Below are 23,288 nucleotides of genomic sequence, written 5' to 3'. Positions count from 1 at the left end.
GGGCTCCCTGCATGGATCCTGCTTTTCTCTCTGCCTATGTCTCTGCCTCTCTCTCTGTGTCTCTCATGAGTAAATAAAATCTTAAAAAAAAAAAAAAGACCTCCTTTCTTAAAGCTGGTATCTGTCAGTCTCCCTCTACTTTCTAACATAAACAAACTGAGGGCTAAGAATTGACTAACATCAAAAAGGCAGAGGAAGTATTATTGGAAAGACTTTTTTTTTAAGATTTTATTTATTTGTTCATGAAAGATACTGAGAGAGAGAGAGGCAGAGACACAGGCAGAGGGAGAAGCAGGCTCCCTGCAGGAAGCCCGATGCAGGACTCGATCCCAGGACCCCAAGGATCATGCCCTGAGCTGAAGGCAGACACTCAACTGCTGAGCCACCCAGGGATCCCCTGGAAAGACTTTTTAAAAGACAAGTTAAAAATGTGCCAACATCTACCCTCAATCCATAGGTGATCCAGCGACTTACAAAATTTTTAATTGCAAAATTATCTCAACTTGCCTTGCTTTTGCACCAAATTGCCCAAAAAATGGGACTGCTGGTTAGCTAGGCTTCCAATTTGAGGATGGTTAAGGATGTTAAGGAGGATGCTGCTAGATGTGTTTATCATTCTTTTCAATCATCTAGGCAAAGGGAGAAAATTATCTTAATTTTTAAGCAGAAAGGCTGGGGGAATAAGAAACATGTAAGACAAAAATACATAAGGTGTTAGGAAAACTAAAGAAATTGACAGAGGTCAGAGGGGAGGAAAGATGAGAAAGATAAATGGTAAATGGTATGTTCAGCATTTATCATGTTCTGGACACTTATTCACTATTTGTCATATATATGTTATTTAAATATAACAAAAGCCCACAGGGTAAAGATATTCTAAGTTCCATTCTTAAACTGAGGAAATTAGGGTTCAATGAAGTTAAGTAACTTAATCAAAGTGACACAACTGGTAGAAAGCAAGGCCCGGTTTCCAGCTTCCATCTTCCTGATGCCAAAAGCTTCCAACTCGCTATCCTACAGAGGAAGATGCCTAGCTTTTCTCTGTCTCTTTCTTTTGCCTGGCCTCTGTCAAGCACAGGACCCCGATGGCTTACAGAAGTGAGTCTGGAGACTCCTAGGCACCACAATGAATGGTATCTTCCCTTGGCTCCCCACTATTCATCCGACTGGATTCAGTGAGTCTTCTAGGACCAGGGTCTGGCTCACAAAGACTATAAACAAGTATAAGAGAAGGAAAAAGGAAGAGATACCATAATTCTGCAAGGAACCATCATTCCATTTTTATAAACAGGGAAAGGCTCAGAGAGATACAAAACTTTCACAAGGTTATAGGGATAATTAACTTACAGTAAGAGTTTGAATACAGGTCTCTGGCCTACCCCAGATTCCTCAGAATCTTACCTAGCAATCCTAGAAGGCTCAGGAGCGAAGAGACAGTTTGTTACTGTGCAAGCTGAAATGTACAACACTAATTCATCCTCCTAGTGATTCTATTCTTTCCCCAACATTTTATTATAAAAACTGTCAAACATACAGGAAATTCAAGAATTATATAATGAATATCCATACACTAAGCACCTAGATATTATGTGAACATTTGCTACATTTGTGATAACATCTCTATCCATCTATGCATCCCTATATTCATTCACCCATCACTGTAGCTTATTTTATTAATGCATTTCGAAGCTGCAGAAACATTTTAAAAGGAGTTTCTAAATCACGCATATGCTAAACTTTAAAATATTATTTATTCATGTAAAAGGTGGTCTCAAATATAATTGGTATAATACCATTCACAAATTCTATCAGCAAGTAACCTTGAATAGATCAGCCTCTAATTTTATTCCAACATTCATCTTGAAATTAATGTAAATTAAAACAGTTGCTTCATAAAAGTTACGCTCACTTGACTGTGATAAAATTTAACCATTTTAAAGCAAACCATTTTAAATGCTACACTTTTCACATTAAGATTTACCCTCTCAAAAAACTGGAATTCCACAATTTTATTTTTATTGTAAAAATCTTTAATACTTTAGAATTCCACAATACAATAAATTATGTCATAAAAGTCTCAAAAACAGATTAAATCAGTGCCAAATAAACAACACTTATAGCAAGCCTTAGAAATGTATTCCTAAGAGTTCATCTGAAGTTGACTGCTTTATTCTACAATCTTCCTGGTGAATATGAATGAATTTGTTTCCCAACTATATGTAGCATAAAAGAGGCCTCAATCTTCCCTTCCAATCTGTTGAGAAGGAAATGAGTGGAGAGGGCTGGCATACTGACTTTCAAAGCCATTTCTGGAAACTGCCTGAGGAAGAGCTGTCAGCAAATTATGAGGATAAAAGAGATGTCAAAACTGTTATTTTGACACTATATTACTTCTTATGAGTATCATTTGGTAAACACCTTTCGGTAGGTCTAAAATCTGAAATAATACTTTTTTCAGGGAGCAATTAAAAGTGAAATAGCTTGTGTTACTACTCTACAACTAAATACGGGCATTTGAGGTTGCTGATACTAATCTAAATGCTCCATGTATCCCTGCAAGGAACCTCTCCAAGGAACCAGCAAATTGAAATTAACTCTATTTTATAAGTCACAAAATTAGTTCAGCCCTGAAAATAAAGGAGGAGGAAAAAGCCATTCTTTCACCTGGTATATAAATCTACCAAATCATTCCAAGTAAAAATGAACTGAGAATATAATTATTGTTTATAAAGCACTTTCTTTTTCTGAAAGTTCAAAGTGCTTTAATTAGAAATGTTTTCACATCTATGCCTGTTTCTGAGTGCCACATACTTTTTCTCTTACTGCAGTTTTTCTTAGTGAGTCAGCCCAGAAAAAGTCAAAACTGAACAGAAAAATAACCATCACATAAAATAAATTACAACTACCGCACAGCATACCTTTCATAATGAATTCAGTAACTTTATCAATAAAAGTAACTGGTAAGAGATAGGAGTTTTAATCTTCAAATTCTACTTTATTAATTTCTCTACTAAAGCATTTGCCTAAACAAATAATCACGACTTTGGCCTTATAATTTGGCTGGGACACCCACCACCGCAAGCAAAGGAAAAAAAACATTTTTGATGGCTCATTCAAATGGAAAAGCCATATATCAGAAGTTATTGTGTAAAACCTCGTACTTGTGATGGAAAGTGCAGTTTGGCAGAACACATTTAATTAGGGTTGGCTCTTTAAAAATCATTAAATACTCAGTTATAATCACATTACAGCTTTGTCTTATAAAGAAAAAAAAAAAACACAAGAAAGTTCAAGGTCAACCCTTCCTTGCTTCACTCTTTTTTTAGACATCAGGGGCAATTAAAAAGCTTGAAAATGTAAGAAAAGACAAGGTCAAAGAAGGATAGTATCAAAAAAAAAAACCTAAATAAATGTTATGCTTTTCTTTCTCATAATATTATTCAACATAATCAATAATTCTTTGTGACTATCTGAAGTCTCTGCTATAAACCAAATAGCAGATATTTTCGTAATTTATTTACATTAGAAATCGGAGTAAACTTCTAAATCACTATAAAATCATTGGCTTTTCTCAAAACAATTTTTTAAACAAAAGTCATCTTTTAAATATTCCTTTGCAATATCTGTTACTAACGGTGACTGTTCTTGTGTACCTGCTAGGTGCCTGGCTCTCTCCTACACTTCTGCTCATTTGATCACCTCACAGTCCTACAAAGGAAGGCATGCATTATCCTCATTTTACTATGACCAATCCTAGTCACTAAGAGGTTAAGCAGCCCAAGAACACCTAGTTGAAAGACTACGGAGCTGCCATTTGTTCTGGGGCTGCCTGATACCAAGAACCAGTCTCACACTTGCTCCTCTTCCATAATTTCAATTATCAAAATCTAGAGCCAGTCCCTCAAAGGTCAATGTAAATGGAAGCCTCCACAATCAGAAAAGGAAACAATCTCTTTCTGGGTGGTGGTGGTTGTTGTTAAAATTTTATTTTTAGGTAATCTCTACCTGCAATGTGGAGCTTGAATTTATAATCCCAAGATCAAGAGTCACATGCTCTACTGACTGAGCTAGCCAGGCATCCAAAAATAATGTTTCTATCACGGAATTATTTTTGGAAGGGCTCCTTATACATTCTGGAATGCCCTTTCTCTCACACACACACACACACTGGTGAGGCAGGAATAGGCTGTGAGTGATCTACTTTGGCCACACCATAAGCAGGATTGTGGTTTAAAAAAACGAATGACTAGCACTGAAAGATTCCTTAGCTATCGTCCTACCAGAGACCAGTGGCCTCCCACACAGAATTTCAATGAGGTAAATTGCAGCATGACCTACTTAATACCTATTATGAACTGAAGGTATCCTAAAATTCATGTATCAAGGCCCTAACCCCCAGTGTGATGGTAACAGAAGGTGAAGCCTTTGGGAGGTGATTAGGTCCAGATTAGGTCTGATTAGGTTATGAGGGTGGAACCCTCATGTTAGGATTAATGCCCTAATAAGAAGAGGAAGAGACATTAGAGCTTTCTCTCTCCACCTCGTGAAAATACAACTTGACCATCTGCAAGCCTGACAGAGGGCCCTCACCAAGAACTAAATATGCCAGCACCTTGCTCTTAGATTTTTCAAGCCTCTGGTGCTGAAACAAATAAATATCTGTTGTCCAAGCCATCCAGGCTACGGTATTTTGTTACAGCAAGGTGATCTATTTGTCACCACTAGACACCCTGCTCCATCCCATCACAATCAGAGAGGTAAGGGTCAGTCATTTGCTTTGCAGAACATCTTTAACAGGGGAGGCGATATGCTCACAGATTAAAGAATTAAGTATCAATTGCTTTACAAACTGTAACTAAGACTACCAATACTACTGATATCTTTGATTAGTTGAACGTTTGGAATATTTATTATAATAATTCAAGTTAGGTCAGCATCAAGTCTTTTTGTACTAAAATCTTCGGCTAATTTCATAAACTATAAAAAAAAAAGTATAATCCTTTCAGTTAAATTAGTGAAAAAGAAATATTATCATAGCAATTATTGTTAAGGCAAATTCATTTAGGAAGCAAGGAGAAATCCCTTGTGGGCAGTATCTATCTAACAATCAAATTTTCCTTTCTGACTGTCATTGGCCAAATTTTGCACCACATAAAACGAAAAGCCAATTGGACAAACAGCAAAAACATGGCTGGTGTTTCAAAACATTTTTTACATAAATTTTAAAGTTTAAACAGACCAAAAAGATATTCTCTTAAATTTTTACACTGTCTTATGTAAGTTTATCAGAGATTCTCTGATCACTCACTTCATCTAATTAAATTTATTTTCTTTTAAAAATTATTTTGATTTTAACAAGAAGCAGCAGGGCTTCAATGCAGATTAAAGAAAAAGTTATTTACATGAGGATAGATGTATCATTTGACAAGTGATTTTATATACATCTTATTCTTCACAATAACCTGGTACCAAAAAAGTCTTATTCATCAGCTTTATAAAGTAGGAATAATGAGATTCAAAGAGTTAATCAAATTTGTCTAAGATCCATGCTAAGCTGGGACTCCATCCCAAATCATCTGATTCTCAGTATCAAGCTCTGGAAATCTACCCTTATCCACAAGGTCTTCCACGAATGAGAGAAAAGGCAGCTGAGAGGTCCTTTGTGGTGTAATCCAAGGGCCCTGGTGTGAACTCACTAGAGGCCTAGCCAGCACCTCCTCCCACTGGGTGACTACGAGCTCCAGCTTCATGAAGATCCTTGGGGGTAAGCCCTAAAAGTCCTGGGAAACTGTGGGAATCCTCATTAACTCTCAAGCCTGCTGCCTAGAAAAACAGGCTACTGCTCCTCACAACTAATCGTCACTGGGACTCCAGGAAAAGAAATCCAGTCTATGCAGAAAAGTCACAAAACCCCTAGATACATTAATTTTGTTATTTGACATGTGCCACCTACAGAGACACCCTGCCTTCCACAAAGGAATTACCAGTGTCCATCCGGTCTCAATATGGTGACAAGGAAGGGGATCCCTGGGTGGCTCAGCGGTTTAGCGCCTGCCTTCGGTCCAGGGTGTGATCCTGGAGTCCCTGGATCAAGTCCCGCATCGGGCTCCCTGCATGGAGCCTGCTTCTCCCTCTGCCTGTGTCTCTGCCTCTCTCTCTTTGTCTGTGTCTCTCATGAATAAATAAATAAAATATTAAAAAAATATATATGGTGACAAGGACATCACCCTGAAAAGAGGAGGAAGCCCCCAAATATTTGTTTGATGATGATCCAGGGCTGAAAATAAGCACAAATCTTATCATTAGCTGAAATTATGGACCATGCCACACCTAACAAAACTATATTTGAGATACACTGAATGTTGTATGTTAACACCTGAAAGGGGAAGACAGGGCTTAAACCACAGGCATAGGAAAGACCAAGACGATCAAGCTAACAAAAACTAATAACTGAATGTTATCTGTCAAAAGAGTCAGTGAGGTTTTAGTGTAGGTTAATTTTTTTTAATGCAGTATCCAGAATCAAGGAGTTTAGGGCTCCCATCCATTACGTGCTGGAGTGCTATTAGAGATGGCCAGACTTCAGGATAGACTGGGTAAACTGATAGAGCAACAGAAATCAATAAAGACAGTAACAAAAAGAAAAACAAGAGAATGCAAGAGGAAGTCAGTTGAAACCATCAAAGCTGCCTCACAATATACTCCTCAGTATGTAAGAGAACTGGCTCAACTGTCTGTAATGATGGGCCCACAGCAAACCAGATCCAAGCACTGGAGAGGGACCCGGACTGAGTGAGTGGTCCTCAAATGCACCAGCTATACTCAAATCAACCAGTATGCTTACTGAAAATGTACATGACCTGGCCAAAGCACAGGTGTAATGACTCAGAAATTCAAGGTGTAAGTATATGCATATGCATTTTAAAAAAAAAATATGCCAGGTAGACCACTAATGTTTGGAAAGCACTGCATGACCTTTATCCTTGTTTCTCCTGATCTTGGTATTCTACAATTCATTAAAAAGTATCATATTAATTAAAACTATAGCACTTTTTCCTAAACCATGAAGGTTTTTTTCCATTTTGCCAGCATTTTAGAGAAATATCTAACTAAAAAGCTATGACGAGGAAGGAAACCATTTTTTCTTGTACTGCAAAATTATGAAGAGGCTTGCTGGCATGTATTACAGATATTCCCAGTAAAGTAATATATTAATGTATAATTTATTCTAACCATTTCCAGTGAAAGACATAAATCACACCTGACACATCTGATAACAATATTTTTTTAAAAAGAACAAAATCCATACAAGTAATTTTCCTTTCTCTCATTAACTGTAAAAAAAAAAAAAAAAAACCCAAAACCAAAAAAAAAACCTTACTAGTGGTTATTAAAATATATAAATAATTCATTTACTACCTTCTATTCAAACATCATTTGAGCACTCCTGCATGCTGCAGGACCAATGATAAGCAGAAAGGGGAAGTAAATGTGTTGCATGGTGGAGCAGCTGGTCTAAGATAGATAAACTGATAGCAGCATAGTTGCAAGAACATCTAATCGTAAAAAGTCAATGTTGGTGCAACACAAATGATGCTATAAAGTAGTTTTTAAAATACCAAGGAAATCCCCATTTCTTTACTGACAAAGAAATAAACATTTGTTTGTAAAGGTAGTTGAATATTAAATTTAGTGAAGTTGGTAAGTGTGCTGGTGTATTGTGGTTGTATAAGAGATGTGCCCTTTCAGGAAATACACAATCGAGTATTTAGAGATAAGGAGCCATGATGCACAGTGATGCGTGTAACTTATCCTCAAATGGTTAAAAAAATTGTGTGTATGTGTGTGTGTGTGTGTGTGTGTGTGTGTAGAATGAAAGAGAAGGGAAGGAATACAGTACAGACACATAACTAATAAGATAAAATGTTAATAATAAATCAATCTGGATAAAAGTATGTAATTTTTTGTAATACTTTTATTTTTGGAACTTTCATACATGTATGAACTTATTTCCAAGTAAGGTTTTTTTAAAAGATCAAGAAATGGATAAATGAGAAAAAATTAGCAAAATGCTGATAATTCTTAAGAACAGGTTATATATAGATGGTCATTCTACCAATCTCTCTACCTTTATCCATCTTTGAAATTTTCCACAATAAAATGTTAAAAAAAAATAAAGAGTAGGTTAAACCATGTAAGTTAGCTATTAAAGTGAATGGAAAACAGCAGGCATTCAATAAATGACAGACATATTATAAACTGAGATCTTGAGTGTAGACAAATTAGCATTTGGTATTAAAGTACATACACCAGGCATTTACTGACAGTCCACAGATGTAAGGTGCTCTGCTGGAAACTGCAGCAGACATGCTCACATAAGTCAAGCACAAGCTGACACACTGAAAACAACAAAGGGTAAGAGTCAAAGGAGCTGAGCTTAAAAACCAACATCACCTCTTTCATAAGGCGTATCAGAAAATAACAACTAGGAACTTATCTTCATTGATCATATTATAAAAAAGGTAAAATCATGTATCTGACACAAGGTTGCCACGAGAATAAAGTGAAATAAACAGAAAGTGCTCTCTAAACTCTCAAGCGTTATATACATATTAGTTTTTGTTGTGTTGTATATAGAGCCCAGGTATGGAGAATGATGTTTGCACAGACTAATCAGAATGCAAAGTAGAGTTAAGTATGCCACAGGAAAAAAAAAAAAAAAACACATCTGGCTAGGAGAGAAAAGAAAGTCTTCATGGAGAAGGTGGTATTTGAGATGGCCCTTAACGGACGAACAGGCAGAAAAAAGTCAGAGAGGAAGAAATAGGATTCTAAGTAAAAGAGAAAATCCAAGGAAAGACATGAAAGGGGGAGAGCATCAGGTATGTAAAGAGTAACAGAGCTTTTGCTATAGTCTAGGAAACAACGAGTAGAATAACCAGAAACATATCTGAAAAAATGAGAATGAAGTGGAGAAGGCCTTGCCTAACTCCTAGGAGGGTTGAGATGTGTGATTCACTCCTTGCCTAGAACAAGGAAGCTCCTCTTCCCCTGCAAGTGCCAATAAGACTTCACTATCCAAAACTATAAAGTTTTCCAAAATAAGGCACTCTGTTTCAAAGAAAATTATTCAAACAAAATGTACCATACGTATACTGCTTATCAAAAGAAATGTTTTCTATTGAGTTTCTGGAAAAAAATCAGTCCCAATGAAAGCAAATATAGTCCAAGAGTTTATAATCTACATTTGGCTTTGGAATATTTTTTTTCAGTAAGGAGTTTCCAAATCATATTTTTATTAAGCCAATATTGAAGCAAGAAAATTCCTTAACTACCAACCAAAAGATCTTCAAAAGTGATCACACAACTGAAGTCAAATTTCCTTATCAACCTGATTAACTTTCACAGAAAATAACTTAATTCAAAATTACACGACCACTTTTCCCTTTTCCCCTCATAATACATAGCTATGCTTTTTAGGAAGAGAATATCCTTTTGCTATTTTTCATAATCCTTTCAGTCGCATACTGTGAAATAATGAATAATCACTCTATCATGATTCATACCTGTGATCATTTTTATGAAGATATAAGAAGCTAAGTAAAATGTCTTGCGACTACAGTACACTCAAAATCGTAAGTCCATTTTACTTTTTTCAATTTTTAAAGATTTTTATTTTAGAGAGAGACAGAGAGAGCACAGTTATGTGATCACTTTTGAAGATCTTTTGGTGGAAGACGATGACCTGAGCCAAAGTCAAATGCTTAACTGAGCCACCCAGGTGCCCCCATAAGTCTACTTTAATGTCCTTAACTAATACTAAATTTTTTTCACTGCCATCTCCCCCAGATTTTGAATATTAAATTTTTTAATGGTAAGGGAAAAGGCCATAGGATCATTGAAAGTTATATGGAAATATTCTCACCAATTATCTATCCTGACCTTCTCATTCAATAGACAAAACTAGAAGCTACAAAAATTAAGGGACTTCCTTCTGATACATTGCTAACCAAGTAGGACAGATCTAAAGTTTAAAAGTTCTTTGGTACCTGGTACTGATGACACCACATTACCACACTTGGACATTCTTCTGAAGACATGTAACTCCAAGAAAAACTAAACACTAAATACGAATCTATGTCCTTAAAAAAAGGGGGGGGGGCACAGTATTGCCATTATTTTGAAGAAAGCAATAATGAACTTATACTATGTCCTTCCAAAACTCTTCAACCATCCTAAAGTATTGGAAAATACTCAGCTTTTATATACTTATAGCAGTTTAATGATCAAAAAAAGAAAATGCTGATGAATTAATGAAGCCTTCCCATGAGACACAAGAAGCCATTGCTGTGCTGCCTTCAGAGGCTATGAATGAGCAAGCCTGGTACAGCCTCCTCATCTGAAACAAGGGCAGTGGGTAGGAGCAAATCAGAGAATAAATTTCTTCAGAATGCAGGTCTGGCATTCTAGGGAACCTGCTCAGCACCAAACACAAAGCTATGGGGGATTACAAATGTAATTCAATCCATCATATTAAAAGAATCAGAGGAAGGCAAATCTAGAAAGCCTTGCCCACAGATCAATTCCAAAAGTCAACAGAGGACTCTTAACCCAAAGATGTTCCCAAGACTCATTACCTAGTACATTATCAAACAGGACTACGTTTTCACGTCACACTGATGTTCCTCCATGAGTGTGGCAAGCACGCCGCAACCATTCATTTAGCTGTGGGCCTTGGCTTCATGTAGCAACCAGCCCAACTGCACTACATGGTGCAGCATATACTGCTAGTCTAGTGAGATGACTTGTGCAAACCTTAACTGCCAAAGCACCACTCTGGTTTTTGCTTCTCTTTCAGAATAAAGCAAAAGTCCAGTTTCTATGACGTCATGTGACACAGGGAAAGTGAGAGCTACCCTCACCACTCTTCGGGTCTTCGTGTCCAACACCATGAGGAAGAAGTGAGGCTTTACTATCTGGTGGGAAAGGATTTTGTGTAGTTAATGAAATCTGCTTCCAATCTGATAAAACGTACATTTGTGTCACTTCAGAATTTAATAAAAAAAACTCTTCAAGATGTGCTAATTTGTTGCTGAACAAATGAAACATTGAGTGTAACAAGAACACTAGACCTAATTAGTCACGTAAAATCCTAATCAATAAAGCCTCTAAAATAGCATGATTTCCTCATAAAGCACATGCAGTAAAAAGTTTCCAAGAGCTTAACTGTATTTATACTGTACAGCTAACATTCATGCAATATGCATATTTACAAACATTATTCTTGAAAAATGGTGTCTTATGTGGAAACAAACTATTATTTGCAAACATTTCACAGCATCGATCACTGCACTAAATGGAAAAAATATTTTAAACTGCTTCCAGTATTTCACATTTAGCCAGTTGCACAGAGCCAGTAGTGGTGGCCAAGTGGACAGAATTTCTTATGACTAATTAGACAAGCTCTGTCTACATCAAAGAACTGACGAAATCTGATTAGACTTACTTGCTACTCCCGATGCGAGTCCATAGAGCAGTCCTCCTCCATCCGACTGCTGCGAGAGTACATGTGCTCCTGGAGGGGGTGGCTTTTCTTGTCTGATAAAGTTATACAATAAGGTTTTCACCAGTTTGCTGGTGTATGGAAGACTACATAAAAAGAAGAAAGAAGGAAATCAAACCCAGAGTTTTGGAAGTCCCTGATTTTGTATAATGATAAATACCAACTATATAATCTGTCAATATTAAAAGGCATTAGCACAATTCAAAGAAATGTGGCACTATCACATAAGAGTGGAGACTGGGCTTTGAGATCAGACTTGAGGCTTAATTCTGGCTTTCCTGTTTCTATGCCATAGTTGTTGGTCAAATCACTTCAACTCTTGAGCTCCGGTTACCTTACTGATAATCTGTATAACAGGTGAGATATTATAAATTCAGTTTATTATACAGTACTTGGTACTCAAGGGGAGATAGTAACAAAGAATCAGTAGGGAAAAGCAAGAATTAAAAAGCAATAATATAAAGGACTATACATTTTAAATATGAAATTATTCAATTTATGCATGCATACTATATATATGTATACATATATGTATGTACATAATTTTTTTTTAATGTTAACGCTCTTTGCTTTTAAGCCATGGAGAGAAGAGAAGGGAGAGAATACAGCTGGAAAGGGATATGTATCCACAAAGTAAAGTGATAAATCAGTTCCTGCAATCTAGAGAAAACTCTGAAATAGACTCCTGAGCCAAAGCTCAGGCACCTTCTCCATTACCAGTGATTTTCCAGTATGTGCCGACCAGCCTTACAGGATTCTGTGACTGTGCCACAGGTACCATCAAGGGGGCAGGAAGGCATAGCACAGATAACCAAGGCAGCAAGAAGGATGTGAAGAAGACAAGCTCCTCCCTGTCCTGGAGAATTTTAATCAAAGCTACTTTATTTGTATTTGTTTTATATTCTCAAGTTCTGTGAAGAGTGTGTCAGCAGAAGAGAGAGAGAGAGAGAGAGAGAGAGAGTGTGTGTGTGTGTGTGTGTGTGTGTGTGTCTACTCACAGCCCCCGGTTAGGAGACTGTAAGCTTCTGCTCAAGTGCAGAGGCCCCCATACACACACACACACACACACACACACACACACACACCTGGCACATGCTAGCACACAATACATATTTGTGACTAAATGAAAGCAGAAGCAGTCAGCTAAGAGGCTGCTGGACACGTCCAAAAGCAGGGTAACTGGGTGGAGGTGTGGTAGTTTCAGCGGGACCAGGAAGAAGGGGGAAGAGTCAAAATAAGTTCAGTGGACAGACGTGACTGGATGAGTGCTTAGACGCAGAGAATGATGCAGAAGAAGGAGGAGGACTTCAAAGTTTCAGTTCTACAAAGAAACCACCGGAAAAGGTAAAAAGCCAGGGGGATGAGAGGGGCAGAGAGGAGGGACAGTTTAAAGAGGAAAGCAGAACTTGGCTCCTTCTGCATTGGGTTTGGAGTACAGACAGAGTCACAGAAGGAAACATCTAGCAGGACAGCTGGGACAACAGTGAGGTTAGGGGACAAGACAAGAAATACAGATTTATACAATAAGTAAGTAGAAAAATGTAAAAAGGAACATACCATCGACCTCGCATCAAATATTTGTGACTGATGCTCTGTCGCAAAACCTCCTTGTGGAAGAGTTGGCAAGAAAGAAAAACCACCATTGTTGATACAGCTTCAACTGAGATTTCATATGTAATATCTCTGGAGAAACAGGAAATAAACAGAATAATGATCCCTCTGAAAATCAGGATTGTTTTCTAAATAAACTGTACATTTAAAAACTCAATCAAAATATTCAACATGTTTCTAGGTTACATATACTAATGTGTTTAACATAAAAATTAAATCGAGCAAAAATATGAAACCCTTTCCCAGCCATTGGTTCTTGTACTTGGGTCAGGCTTCCCATTACTTTCCTATTTTCCAGTTCCCATCTCCTGCAGAAAGACCAGTCTGTTAGTGTATAATGAAAATAGTTACCAGCAGTGTTCTGCTTTGGAAGATTCACCCTAAAGCTCCATGTTCATCCCTGTTTAGTTATAACACAGAACCAAATATTCAGATTGCAAAACTGAAGTCCCAGTGCAAGGGAGAAAACAATGCCTTTCCAAGGTGATAATCACTTTACAACGAGGACAATGGTATACCCTCCATCTCTACCTCTAGTGTCTGTTGCCTCTAGGCCAGGTCTGCATGTTCAGCAAAATATGGACAGGGAATACATATACTTGTTTTATTAATAAGCATTTTTCTCCAAAGGTCTCTAAACCCCTTCTGAAATAAATCTTAGATCAAATAAAAAGGAAACAAAGTTTTGGCTGAGCAAAAGCACAAATAGGAATAAACGCATGAAGAAATCTCCAGTTTACTACAAAAGTTTAAAAATTATTATCACGGGAAACAGTAACAGATCACGAAAGTGGTAATCTCGGCAACACAGCAAAGAGAGTAACCATTCCAAGAGAATATCAAAATATTTTGACAGAATCAAAATAGTCATGGAAAGCCAAAACAAACAAACAAAAAAACCACTTAACACCTACTTAAATGAGGCTCATTAAACAAATTAAATGACTTGATTCTAGAACTGGGCAAGCGTAAATTCTACCAGATATTTTAAGAAGTTATTGCCGATAGGAATCTCTTTCAAAAACAAAGTATACAAACAAAAAGAAATAAAAGGCAGTCAAATTGGCAAAGAAGTCAAACTCTCCCTCTTCGCCGATGACATGATACTGTACCTAGAAAACCCAAAAGTCTCCACCCCAAGATTGCTAGAACTCATACAGCCATTTGGTAGCGTGGCAGGATACAAAATCAATGCCCAGAAGTCAGTGGCATTTCTATACACTAACAATGAGACTGAAGAAAAAGAAATTAAGGAGTCAATCCCATTTACAATTGCACCCAAAAGCATAAGATACCTAGGAATAAACCTAACCAAAGAGGTAAAGGATCTATACCCTAAAAACCACAGAACACTTCTGGAAGAAATTGAGGAAGACACAAAGAGATGGAAAAATATTCCATGCTCATGGATTGGAAGAATTAATATTGTGAAAATATCACTGCTACCCAGGGCAATTTACACATTTAATGCAATCCCTATCAAAATACCATGGACTTTCTTCAGAGAGTTAGAACAAATTATTTTAAGATTTGTGTGGAATCAGAAAAGGCCCCAAATAGCCAGGGAAATATTGAAAACACCATAGCTGGGGGCATCACAATGCCAGATTTCAGGTTGTACTACAAAGCTGTGGTCATCAAGACAGTGTGGTTCTGGCAGAAAAACAGACACGTAGATTAATGGAACAGAATAGAGGATCCAGAAGTGGACCCTCAATTATGGTCAACTAATATTCAACAAAGCAGGAAAGACTATCCACTGGAAAAGAGACAGTTTCTTCAATAAATGGTGCTGGGAAAATTGGACATCCACATGCAGAAGAATGAAACTAGACCACTCTCTTGCACCAGACACAAAGAGAAACTCAAAATGGATGAAAGATCTAAATGTGAGACAAGATTCCATCAAAATCCTAGAGGAGAACACAGGCAACACCCTTTCTGAACTCAGCCACAGTAACTTCTTGCAAGATACATCCACGAAGGCAAGAGAAACAAAAGCAAAAATGAACTATTGGGACTTCATCAAGATAAGAAGCTTTTGCACAGCAAAGGATACAGTCAACAAAACTCAAAGACAACCTACAGAATGGGAGAAGATATTTGCAAATGACAGATCAGATAAAGGGCTAGTATCCAAGATCTATAAAGAACTTATTAAACTCAACAGCAAAGAAACAAATAATCCAATCATGAAATGGGCAAAAGACATGAACAGAAATCTCACGGAAGAAGACACAGACATTGGGATCCCTGGGTGGCGCAGCGGTTTGGCGCCTGCCTTTGGCCCAGGGCGCGATCCTGGAGACCCAGGATCGAATCCCACATCAGGCTCCCGGTGCATGGAGCCTGCTTCTCCCTCTGCCTGTGTCTCTGCCTCTCTCTCTCTCTCTCTCTGTGACTATCATAAATAAATAAAAAAAAAAAAAAAAAAAGAAGACACAGACATGGACAACAAGCACATGAGAAAACGCTCCGCATCACTTGCCATCAGGGAAATACAAATCAAAACCACAATGAGATCCCACCTCACACCAGTGAGAATGAGGAAAATTAACAAGGCAGGAAACCACAAATGTTGGAGAAGATGTGGAGAAAGGGGAACCCTCTTGCACTGTTGGTGGGAATGTAAACTGGTGCTGCCACTCTGGAAAACTGTGTCGAGGTTCCTCAAAGAGTTCAAAATAGACCTGCCCTACGACCCAGCAATTGCACTGCTGGGGATTTACCCCAAATGCAGTGATGCAGTGAAATGTTGGGACACCTGCACCCCGATGTTTATAGTAGCAATGTCCACAATAGCCAAACTGTGGAAGGAGCCTCGGTGTCCATCGAAAGATGAATGGATAAAGAAGATGTGGTCTATGTACACAATGGAATATTACTCAGCCATTAGAAACAACAAATACCCATCATGTGCTTCGACGTGGATGGAACTGGAGGGCTATTATGCTGAGTGAAATAAGTCAATCGGAAAAGGACAAACATTATATGGTCTCATTCATTTGGGGAATATAAAAATTAGTGAAAGGGAATAAAGGGAAAGGAGAGAAAATGAGTGAAAATATCAGCGAGGGTGACAAAACATAAGAGACCCCTAACTCCGGGAAATGAACAAGGGGTAGTGGAAGGGGAAGTGGGCAGGGGATTGGGGTGACTGGGTGATGGGCACTGAGGGGGGCACTTGGTGGGATGAGCACTGGGAGTTATGCTATATGTTGGCAAATTGAACTCCCAATTAAAAAAAATTAAAAAATTTAAAAATAAAAATAAAAAAAACAAAGTAAAAAAAATAAAAAAATAAAAAAACAAAGTATACAAAACACAAGAGGTCCATGCAATTGATGTTATTATGTAATGAATAAATCTCAGTTCTACTCAGAAATCTCTCCTTTAAATGTATTACAGAACAATTCTCTCTCCTAAAATTTCCAAAATTAGTGTTGTAAATATTAACCACATAATACGCAATTCTTCTATTTGTTCTTATTCCTTGAACTGAATGAAAGACAAGCCTGACATGTCATGTTATGATTCATTAATTATTCATTAATGATGATCTGGCTGCTTAGAACCTGAAAGATTTTGCATCATAGTTAACATATATTCATACAGTCCTTGCCTGTCTCAGGAATCTATATTCTATAATCAATTGGCTAGATTTTTAGTTGGGTCAGGGCTTAAAGCCAAATCCTGAAGAACAAAAGATTTTGGTGCAGGGTAAAACCTATCTAAATAGGTGACCACCTCCAGGACATGTGATAATATGCCAGATATTATGCTCCATATCAGAGACACATCCATCAACAAACAGATAAGGCTCCTGCCTTTATGGAGCTTACAATTTAGTGGAGAAAAGAGAAAAGAAGTAATTACACCAAAATAACAATTAAGAGCAATTAATACCATGAAAGGATTATAGGGGATTCTGATTGTAAAGCTCTTCTAAAAAAGTGACATTAAGTTAAGCCCTAAAGCATAACTGTCAAATAGTTATTTGCAGGTGAGTTTTTTTTTTTTTTAAAGATTTGTTTATTTGAGACAGAGAGTATATGCATGCATGCAAGCGGGGCTCAATCTTACAACCCATGAGATCATGATCTGACCTGAAATCATGACTCAAGCCAAAATCAAAAGTCACTTAACTGACTGAGCCACTCATGTGTCCCAAGATGAATCTCTTTTTCACTAGAACACATGAGATCCTAACTAGGGATCCTTTCATTTTTTAGTTATTTGTATTCCCAACTCAAGTACATAACAGACACTGAAACTCAATGGATAAATGGATAGGTAGAGGGATCTTTTCTTTTTTGTAAGTTATTTTTTTAAGAGAGAGAGAGAATCTTAAGCAGACTCCACACTGAGTGTGGAGCTCCAGACAGGGCTTGATCTCATGAACCTGAGATCATAACCTGAGCTGAAATCAAGAGTGGGATGCTTAAGTGACAGCCACCCAGGTGCCCCAAGACAGAGGGATCTTTGATTTTTATTGGAACTGACTGCCTGGGGCTCCCTGCATCAGCATTGTGTACAAAACATAGGTAAACTTGGAGGAGAAAAAAGGAAGAGATGTATTGAGGTCATGTAATACCTGATCATAATATAAAATAATACTCATTGCAACAAAAGCATAAAGGGAATTTCATAAAGGACCCACAATGCTGCTAATTGACTGAGAGGACATCTTCTATTCATTTTACTGACCAAAATCCAATCAGCAGTAAAACATGACCAAAGGACACACAGCATGATCTGAATGGAATGACTTAATACCATGAAAATAATAATTCTACACAAATTACTCTGAAAGTCAAGTCAGAAACTTTTCCAGGAATGTCCTAAAGTCAGTCTACACTTTTTATGGAAGAGTAAACATGGCCAAGTCAACCCTGAAAATAAAGAGTGAAGAGAGGGATGTTCACTACCAGGTATCAAGCCATGCTATACAGCTTTAACAGTAAAAACAGCATGGTATTTGCACACACACAGAAAACAGGCAAATGAATGAAACTCACCTAAGAATCAAATGTATGGCCAACACCTGTGGTGTAGACAAACAACATACAACAAAGATGGATGGATCTGCAAATCAAAGAGGACAGAAGAGACTGTACAAAGATGGTGCTAGGACTGGCTCCTTTTACAAAGAAAATAGTGATGGGTCCCTATCTAACAACATATTCTTTTTTTTTTTTTTTAAGAATTTATTTATCTATTCATGAGACAGAGAGAGAGGCAGAGACACAGGCAGAGGTAGAAGTGGGCTCCCTGTGTGCGACTCAGTCCCCGGGACCACAACCCGAGCCAAAGGCAGACGCTCAACCACTGAGCCATCCAGGTGCCCCACAACAGACCTACTACAGATGAGTTAAAGACCTGGATATGAATGGTAAAACTAAAGTTAACATAGAAAACATACTCTGATAAGTTTGGAACCAAGCAGAAGAAAGGACTTCTTAAATAAAAGCCTAAGCGTACAAACCATAAAGCCAAAAAATACACTTAATCACATCAAAATTAAGAATTATTGCTCAAAAAATGAAGCCTTGGACAAAATTAACAGGCAGATGATAGACTAGAAGAGCAAGAAACTCTAATCTAGAACTTTACAAACAACTCCTACAAATGGCCAAGAAAAAGGCAAGAACTGCACTAGAAAAAAAGAGCAAAATATATTAAGAGTTTAAAACACTGTGATACCCTTTGTGCCCTGGAAAATATAAAGTACTACCAGGCATATGGTGATAGATAAACCCTTACATACTACTGATGGGATTATTAACCACAGCAGTCATCTTCAGAGAGCTCCCTAGGAATGAATATATATATATATATATATATATATATATATATATATATATATATATATATTCATATATATATATACCAAAGAAAAATTCACAGAAACCGTCTGAGGACTGTGGTAGGCAAACTCTAAAATGACCCCCAATAATCCCGGCTTCATATTACTCATATGGCTTTGTATACTGCCTCCCCTCAACTGCAGGCTGAATCTAGTAACTCGCTTCTAACACAATAAAAGTGAGAGGATGCCACTCTCAAGTGGAAGTAAATTTACAAAATGACTACGGCTTGTGTTAGGCACCCCCTCTCTAGTTTGTTTTGTTCTGTTTTGTTTTTGCTTTCTCTGGGGGAGCCAGTTACCTTGTTGTGAGCTGACATATGGAGAAGTCCACCTGGCAAAGAACTAAGGGAGGCCTCTAGTCAACAGCTAAAGCTGAGGGCTTCAGTCCCAATATCCCTAGAGGAACTGAATGCTGACAATAGCAAGTGAGAAATCTAGAAAGCAGGTCCTCTCCTCCGAGCTGAGGCTGCGGATTAGACCATAGCCCCAGCAAGAAGCTCAATTACAACCTTAAGAGATATTGAAGTCAGAGGCACCATGCCAGCTGTACCTGCATGCCTGATCCTAACAAACTGGGAGGGAACCTTGTTTAAAATTTTTTTTAAATGCATATTCATATAACATTTAGTTGAGCATTAAATTAAATGCATAAACACACTTAAAATGACTGTTTACGGGAAAGAAGGGGACCAAGGAATGGGAAAATAGGGATAAGTGAATGGATTAACACCAAATGCTGGGAAGAATGAGCCTTACATGAAACAGTGATGATAATGACCCTTGAACTAAGGAATGTGATCGACTCGATCCTATGCTTGATGTGTTCAAAATCAGGGACAGTAGGATGAAGGGGGGCATCAGAAGCTGGAGGATGTACTGAAGTGGGGAAATGCTTTGACTAATCCAGGAAACAAAGTATATGCAATAAATTGTCTCACTAGAACATTATGAGGACCTCAATGAAAACAATGACAACAGGAATGGAAAACAGCAATCTGACTTGAATAACATGGAACAAAATAAAACTAATGGCACTCAGGGACAGACTGGATGCTTAATGTGGGCAAGAAAAACTAAGACTGGGGCGCCTGAGTAGCTCAGTCAAGAGTCTGCTTTCAGCTCAGGTCATGATTTCAGGGTCCTGGGATTGAGCCCCGTGTTGGCTCCCTGCTTAGCAGGTAGTCTGCCTCTCCCTCTCCCTCTTCCCTTTCCCCTACTTGGATGCTTTTTCTCTCTCATTCTTTCTCAAATAAATAAATAAAATCTTACAAAGAGAGAGAGAGAGAGAAGAAAGACTAAGACTGATGGAAAAAAGACAGGTTTCTAGATTTAGAACTCAAAGGCAGTGATAGCAACCTAAATAAAGAACACTGGGATGTACAATCACTTTACATGTATTTATACATACTGAAGATGTTCCCTTCTTTATCTAGTTCTCGAAATTTTTCTTTTTCCCATGAATGGATATTGAATTTGGTCAAAATCTTTTTCCACACTTACTGACACACTCATATGGCTTTTCTAATTTATTCTGTCACTGTGGCATATTACAAATGATTATAATATGCCAAATGATTGATTTCCAAGTGTTAACCATATCACATTCTTCAGGTATGCCATATTTGATTACAATGTACATAACACAATGCTGAACAAAGACAGTGGAACATTATGTACTATATGAATGAATATACAGACGCTAACAGGCAAAAAAAAAAATCAAAAAAGCAATCCTGAGAGATGAGATTACAGGTGACTATTTTTATTACTTTAAATTTTTTAAATGGGAAGGGCATGAAGAAAATAAGTGGGAGAAACATTTGCTCCAAACTGATTGTCTCTACTGGGAAATTTCCTGGGGAAAAAATATCATAAGTGATAGTCTGAGGATAATATCTAACCACATTTTGACCACAGTCTTCTTAATGCTGCTTCTCTCTCACATCACTGTGAACAATCAAAGTAACAGAGACTGCAACTAGGGAAAAACAATCTAACAAAGTCTCAGTGCTTGTGAACTGCAACAACAAACTAACAGAGACTGGATGGCTTATAAACAAAAGAAATCTATTCTCACAGTTCTGAAGGCTAGAAAGTCCAAGATTAAGGCTCCTGCAGATTCAGTGCCTGATGAGAGCTGGCTTTCTGGTTTACAGACAGATAGCATCTTTTTTCTGTTATCACATGGTAGAAGAGGGGCAAAGGACCTTTCTTGGGTATCTCCTACAAGGGCACTAATTCCATTCATGAGAGCTTTGCCCTCATGACCTAACCATCCCCTCAAATGTCATCACCTTGGAGGTTAGGTTTCAACATATGAATTTTGGAAGGACACAAACAGAAGAAGGTGGATGTCTCAGGTCAAGAAGGAGAGCAAATTCACCCTTCCTCCACCTTTGTGTTCTATTCATGCCCTCGACAGATTGGATGATCCCAGCACTGGTATGATCTTATTGACAAAGTCTACCAATTCAGATACTAATTGCTTCCAGAAACACACTCATGGACACACCCAGAAATAATGAAATAATTTTGACCTCTGGGCACCCCTCAGCTCAGTCAAGCTGTCACACAAAATTAACTATCACATTTGCCAATCAAAGATGTTAAGTTAAACTTTTGAAAATTGGCAGAGTGCACAAATTCACAGATTCAATCTCATTAAAAGCATTTAGTTATTAAAAGCATTTAAACACTATTTGAAAGATTTTACACCTAGAAATGTTCCTACATGAGACATAAACAGCATTCTAACACAGACACCTCTAATTTGTAATAACCATAAAAAGCAAATACACATTTCAGTAAAAAACTCTTTACTCAATATAAAGTTTAGTGACATGGCACACACAGTATTTGCTATTCTTATTTACAAAATAGCTTATAAGTATGAGGCAAAAACCAAGATATCCATTCCCTATGTCAACATACCATTTAATATGAATAAAAATAGAAGACTTAGAGAAATAAAAAGAATGCCTAAAAGAAGAGTATCTAGCATCTTTCTATGTCAGCACAGACTAAAAAGCAGTTTATTATAGTCACTGAGATTTGATAATGATTGAGAATATATGATCTCTCTTATGAGAAATATCTCCTCTTATGAGGAGATGAGCAGGCATTTCTTATTTGTAAATCATTGTTATACAAAAATGGACTTCATCAATATACTAAAAAGATAGTGATATTCATACACACTTGTTGGAACAACTGTATAGCTTTCTCAAAGAAAAAAAAATACTTTAATTTATACCTCACACCTTACACTAAAAGAAATTCCAAATATATCAGAAGTTTAAGTCTTAAAGAAAAAAAAAATCCTATGAGACAAGATGAAAAATTGTCTTATAACATGACATAAAGGCCTTTCCAACCATTTGTTCCAAATACTGAATACTTACCTACTATATGCCAGGCCTCCTGGAGCTTATATTCTAGAGATGCAGAAAAATAAATATGCTGTATAATAATTTTAAAGGTTTTAAGTGCTATGAAGAAAACAATGCATAAAGGCTGGATAAGAAGTACCTAGTTAAGGTGTTAGGGTAAGGAGTAGTTAGGCTACACTGCTATGAAAGAAGCCCAAAATTATGTTTCAAACCAGACCAAGGCTCATTTCTCTGCCACCTAACTATAAGATAAAGCAGGATCTACTTAATAAGATCATGCAGGGCCATGCTGGAAAGGCAGCTCTGTCACCCTTTGCACATGTTTCCAAATTTGTTCCAGTTACTATTTCCCACCAGAGAGAAGGGAGGAAAATCACTTGAAGGCAAGTCATTTCTTTTTAAGTAATACAAAAGTTGTATACATCACTTCCTCTGGTACACCCATATCTAGATCTAGCTGGCAAGTAAATCTGAGAAACATCATCTCTACCTAAACAGTCTCTGCTTAGCTAAATTCTAATAAAGAGGAGGAAAATGAATTTGGGGGACCACTGACAATCTATCATAGGTGTGTTACAATTTTATTTTTTTTTTAAGATTTTACTTATTTGAGAGAGAGCACAGCACGGGGAAGGAGACGGAGAAGCACACTCCCCACTGAGCAGGAAGTCCTATGCGGGACTCAGTCCCAGGACCCAGGGATCATGACCTGAGCCCAAGGCAGACTTAACCTACTGAGCCAGGTGCCCCTGTGTTACAATTGTGTGTGTGTGTGTGTGTGTGTGTTACAATTTTAAATAAGAAGACTCAATACAAAGTTGACATTTGAGGGCAGCCCAGGTGGCTTAGTGGTTTA

General features: G+C 37.5%; 1 protein-coding gene across 4 annotated transcripts in view; it reads right to left on the bottom strand.

Moving 5' to 3' along the window:
- The window catches only part of DYM (dymeclin), a 340,736-nt gene that overhangs the window by 222,191 nt on the left and 95,257 nt on the right, over nucleotides 1-23,288 (bottom strand). For all 4 annotated transcript variants that reach the window (XM_025429635.3, XM_025429632.3, XM_049112965.1 and 1 more), the window contains 2 exons: nucleotides 13,121-13,246; nucleotides 11,507-11,649 (listed from right to left, as the gene is read on the bottom strand). In XM_025429635.3, coding sequence (XP_025285420.1) covers nucleotides 11,507-11,649; nucleotides 13,121-13,246 — 269 coding nt within the window. The remainder of the gene's footprint in view (nucleotides 1-11,506; nucleotides 11,650-13,120; nucleotides 13,247-23,288) is intronic.

Source organism: Canis lupus, chromosome 7 (assembly GCF_003254725.2).
Source record: "Canis lupus dingo isolate Sandy chromosome 7, ASM325472v2, whole genome shotgun sequence".
NCBI classification, from domain to species: domain Eukaryota; kingdom Metazoa; phylum Chordata; class Mammalia; order Carnivora; family Canidae; genus Canis; species Canis lupus.
This window is presented reverse-complemented; position numbering and strand designations above follow the sequence as displayed.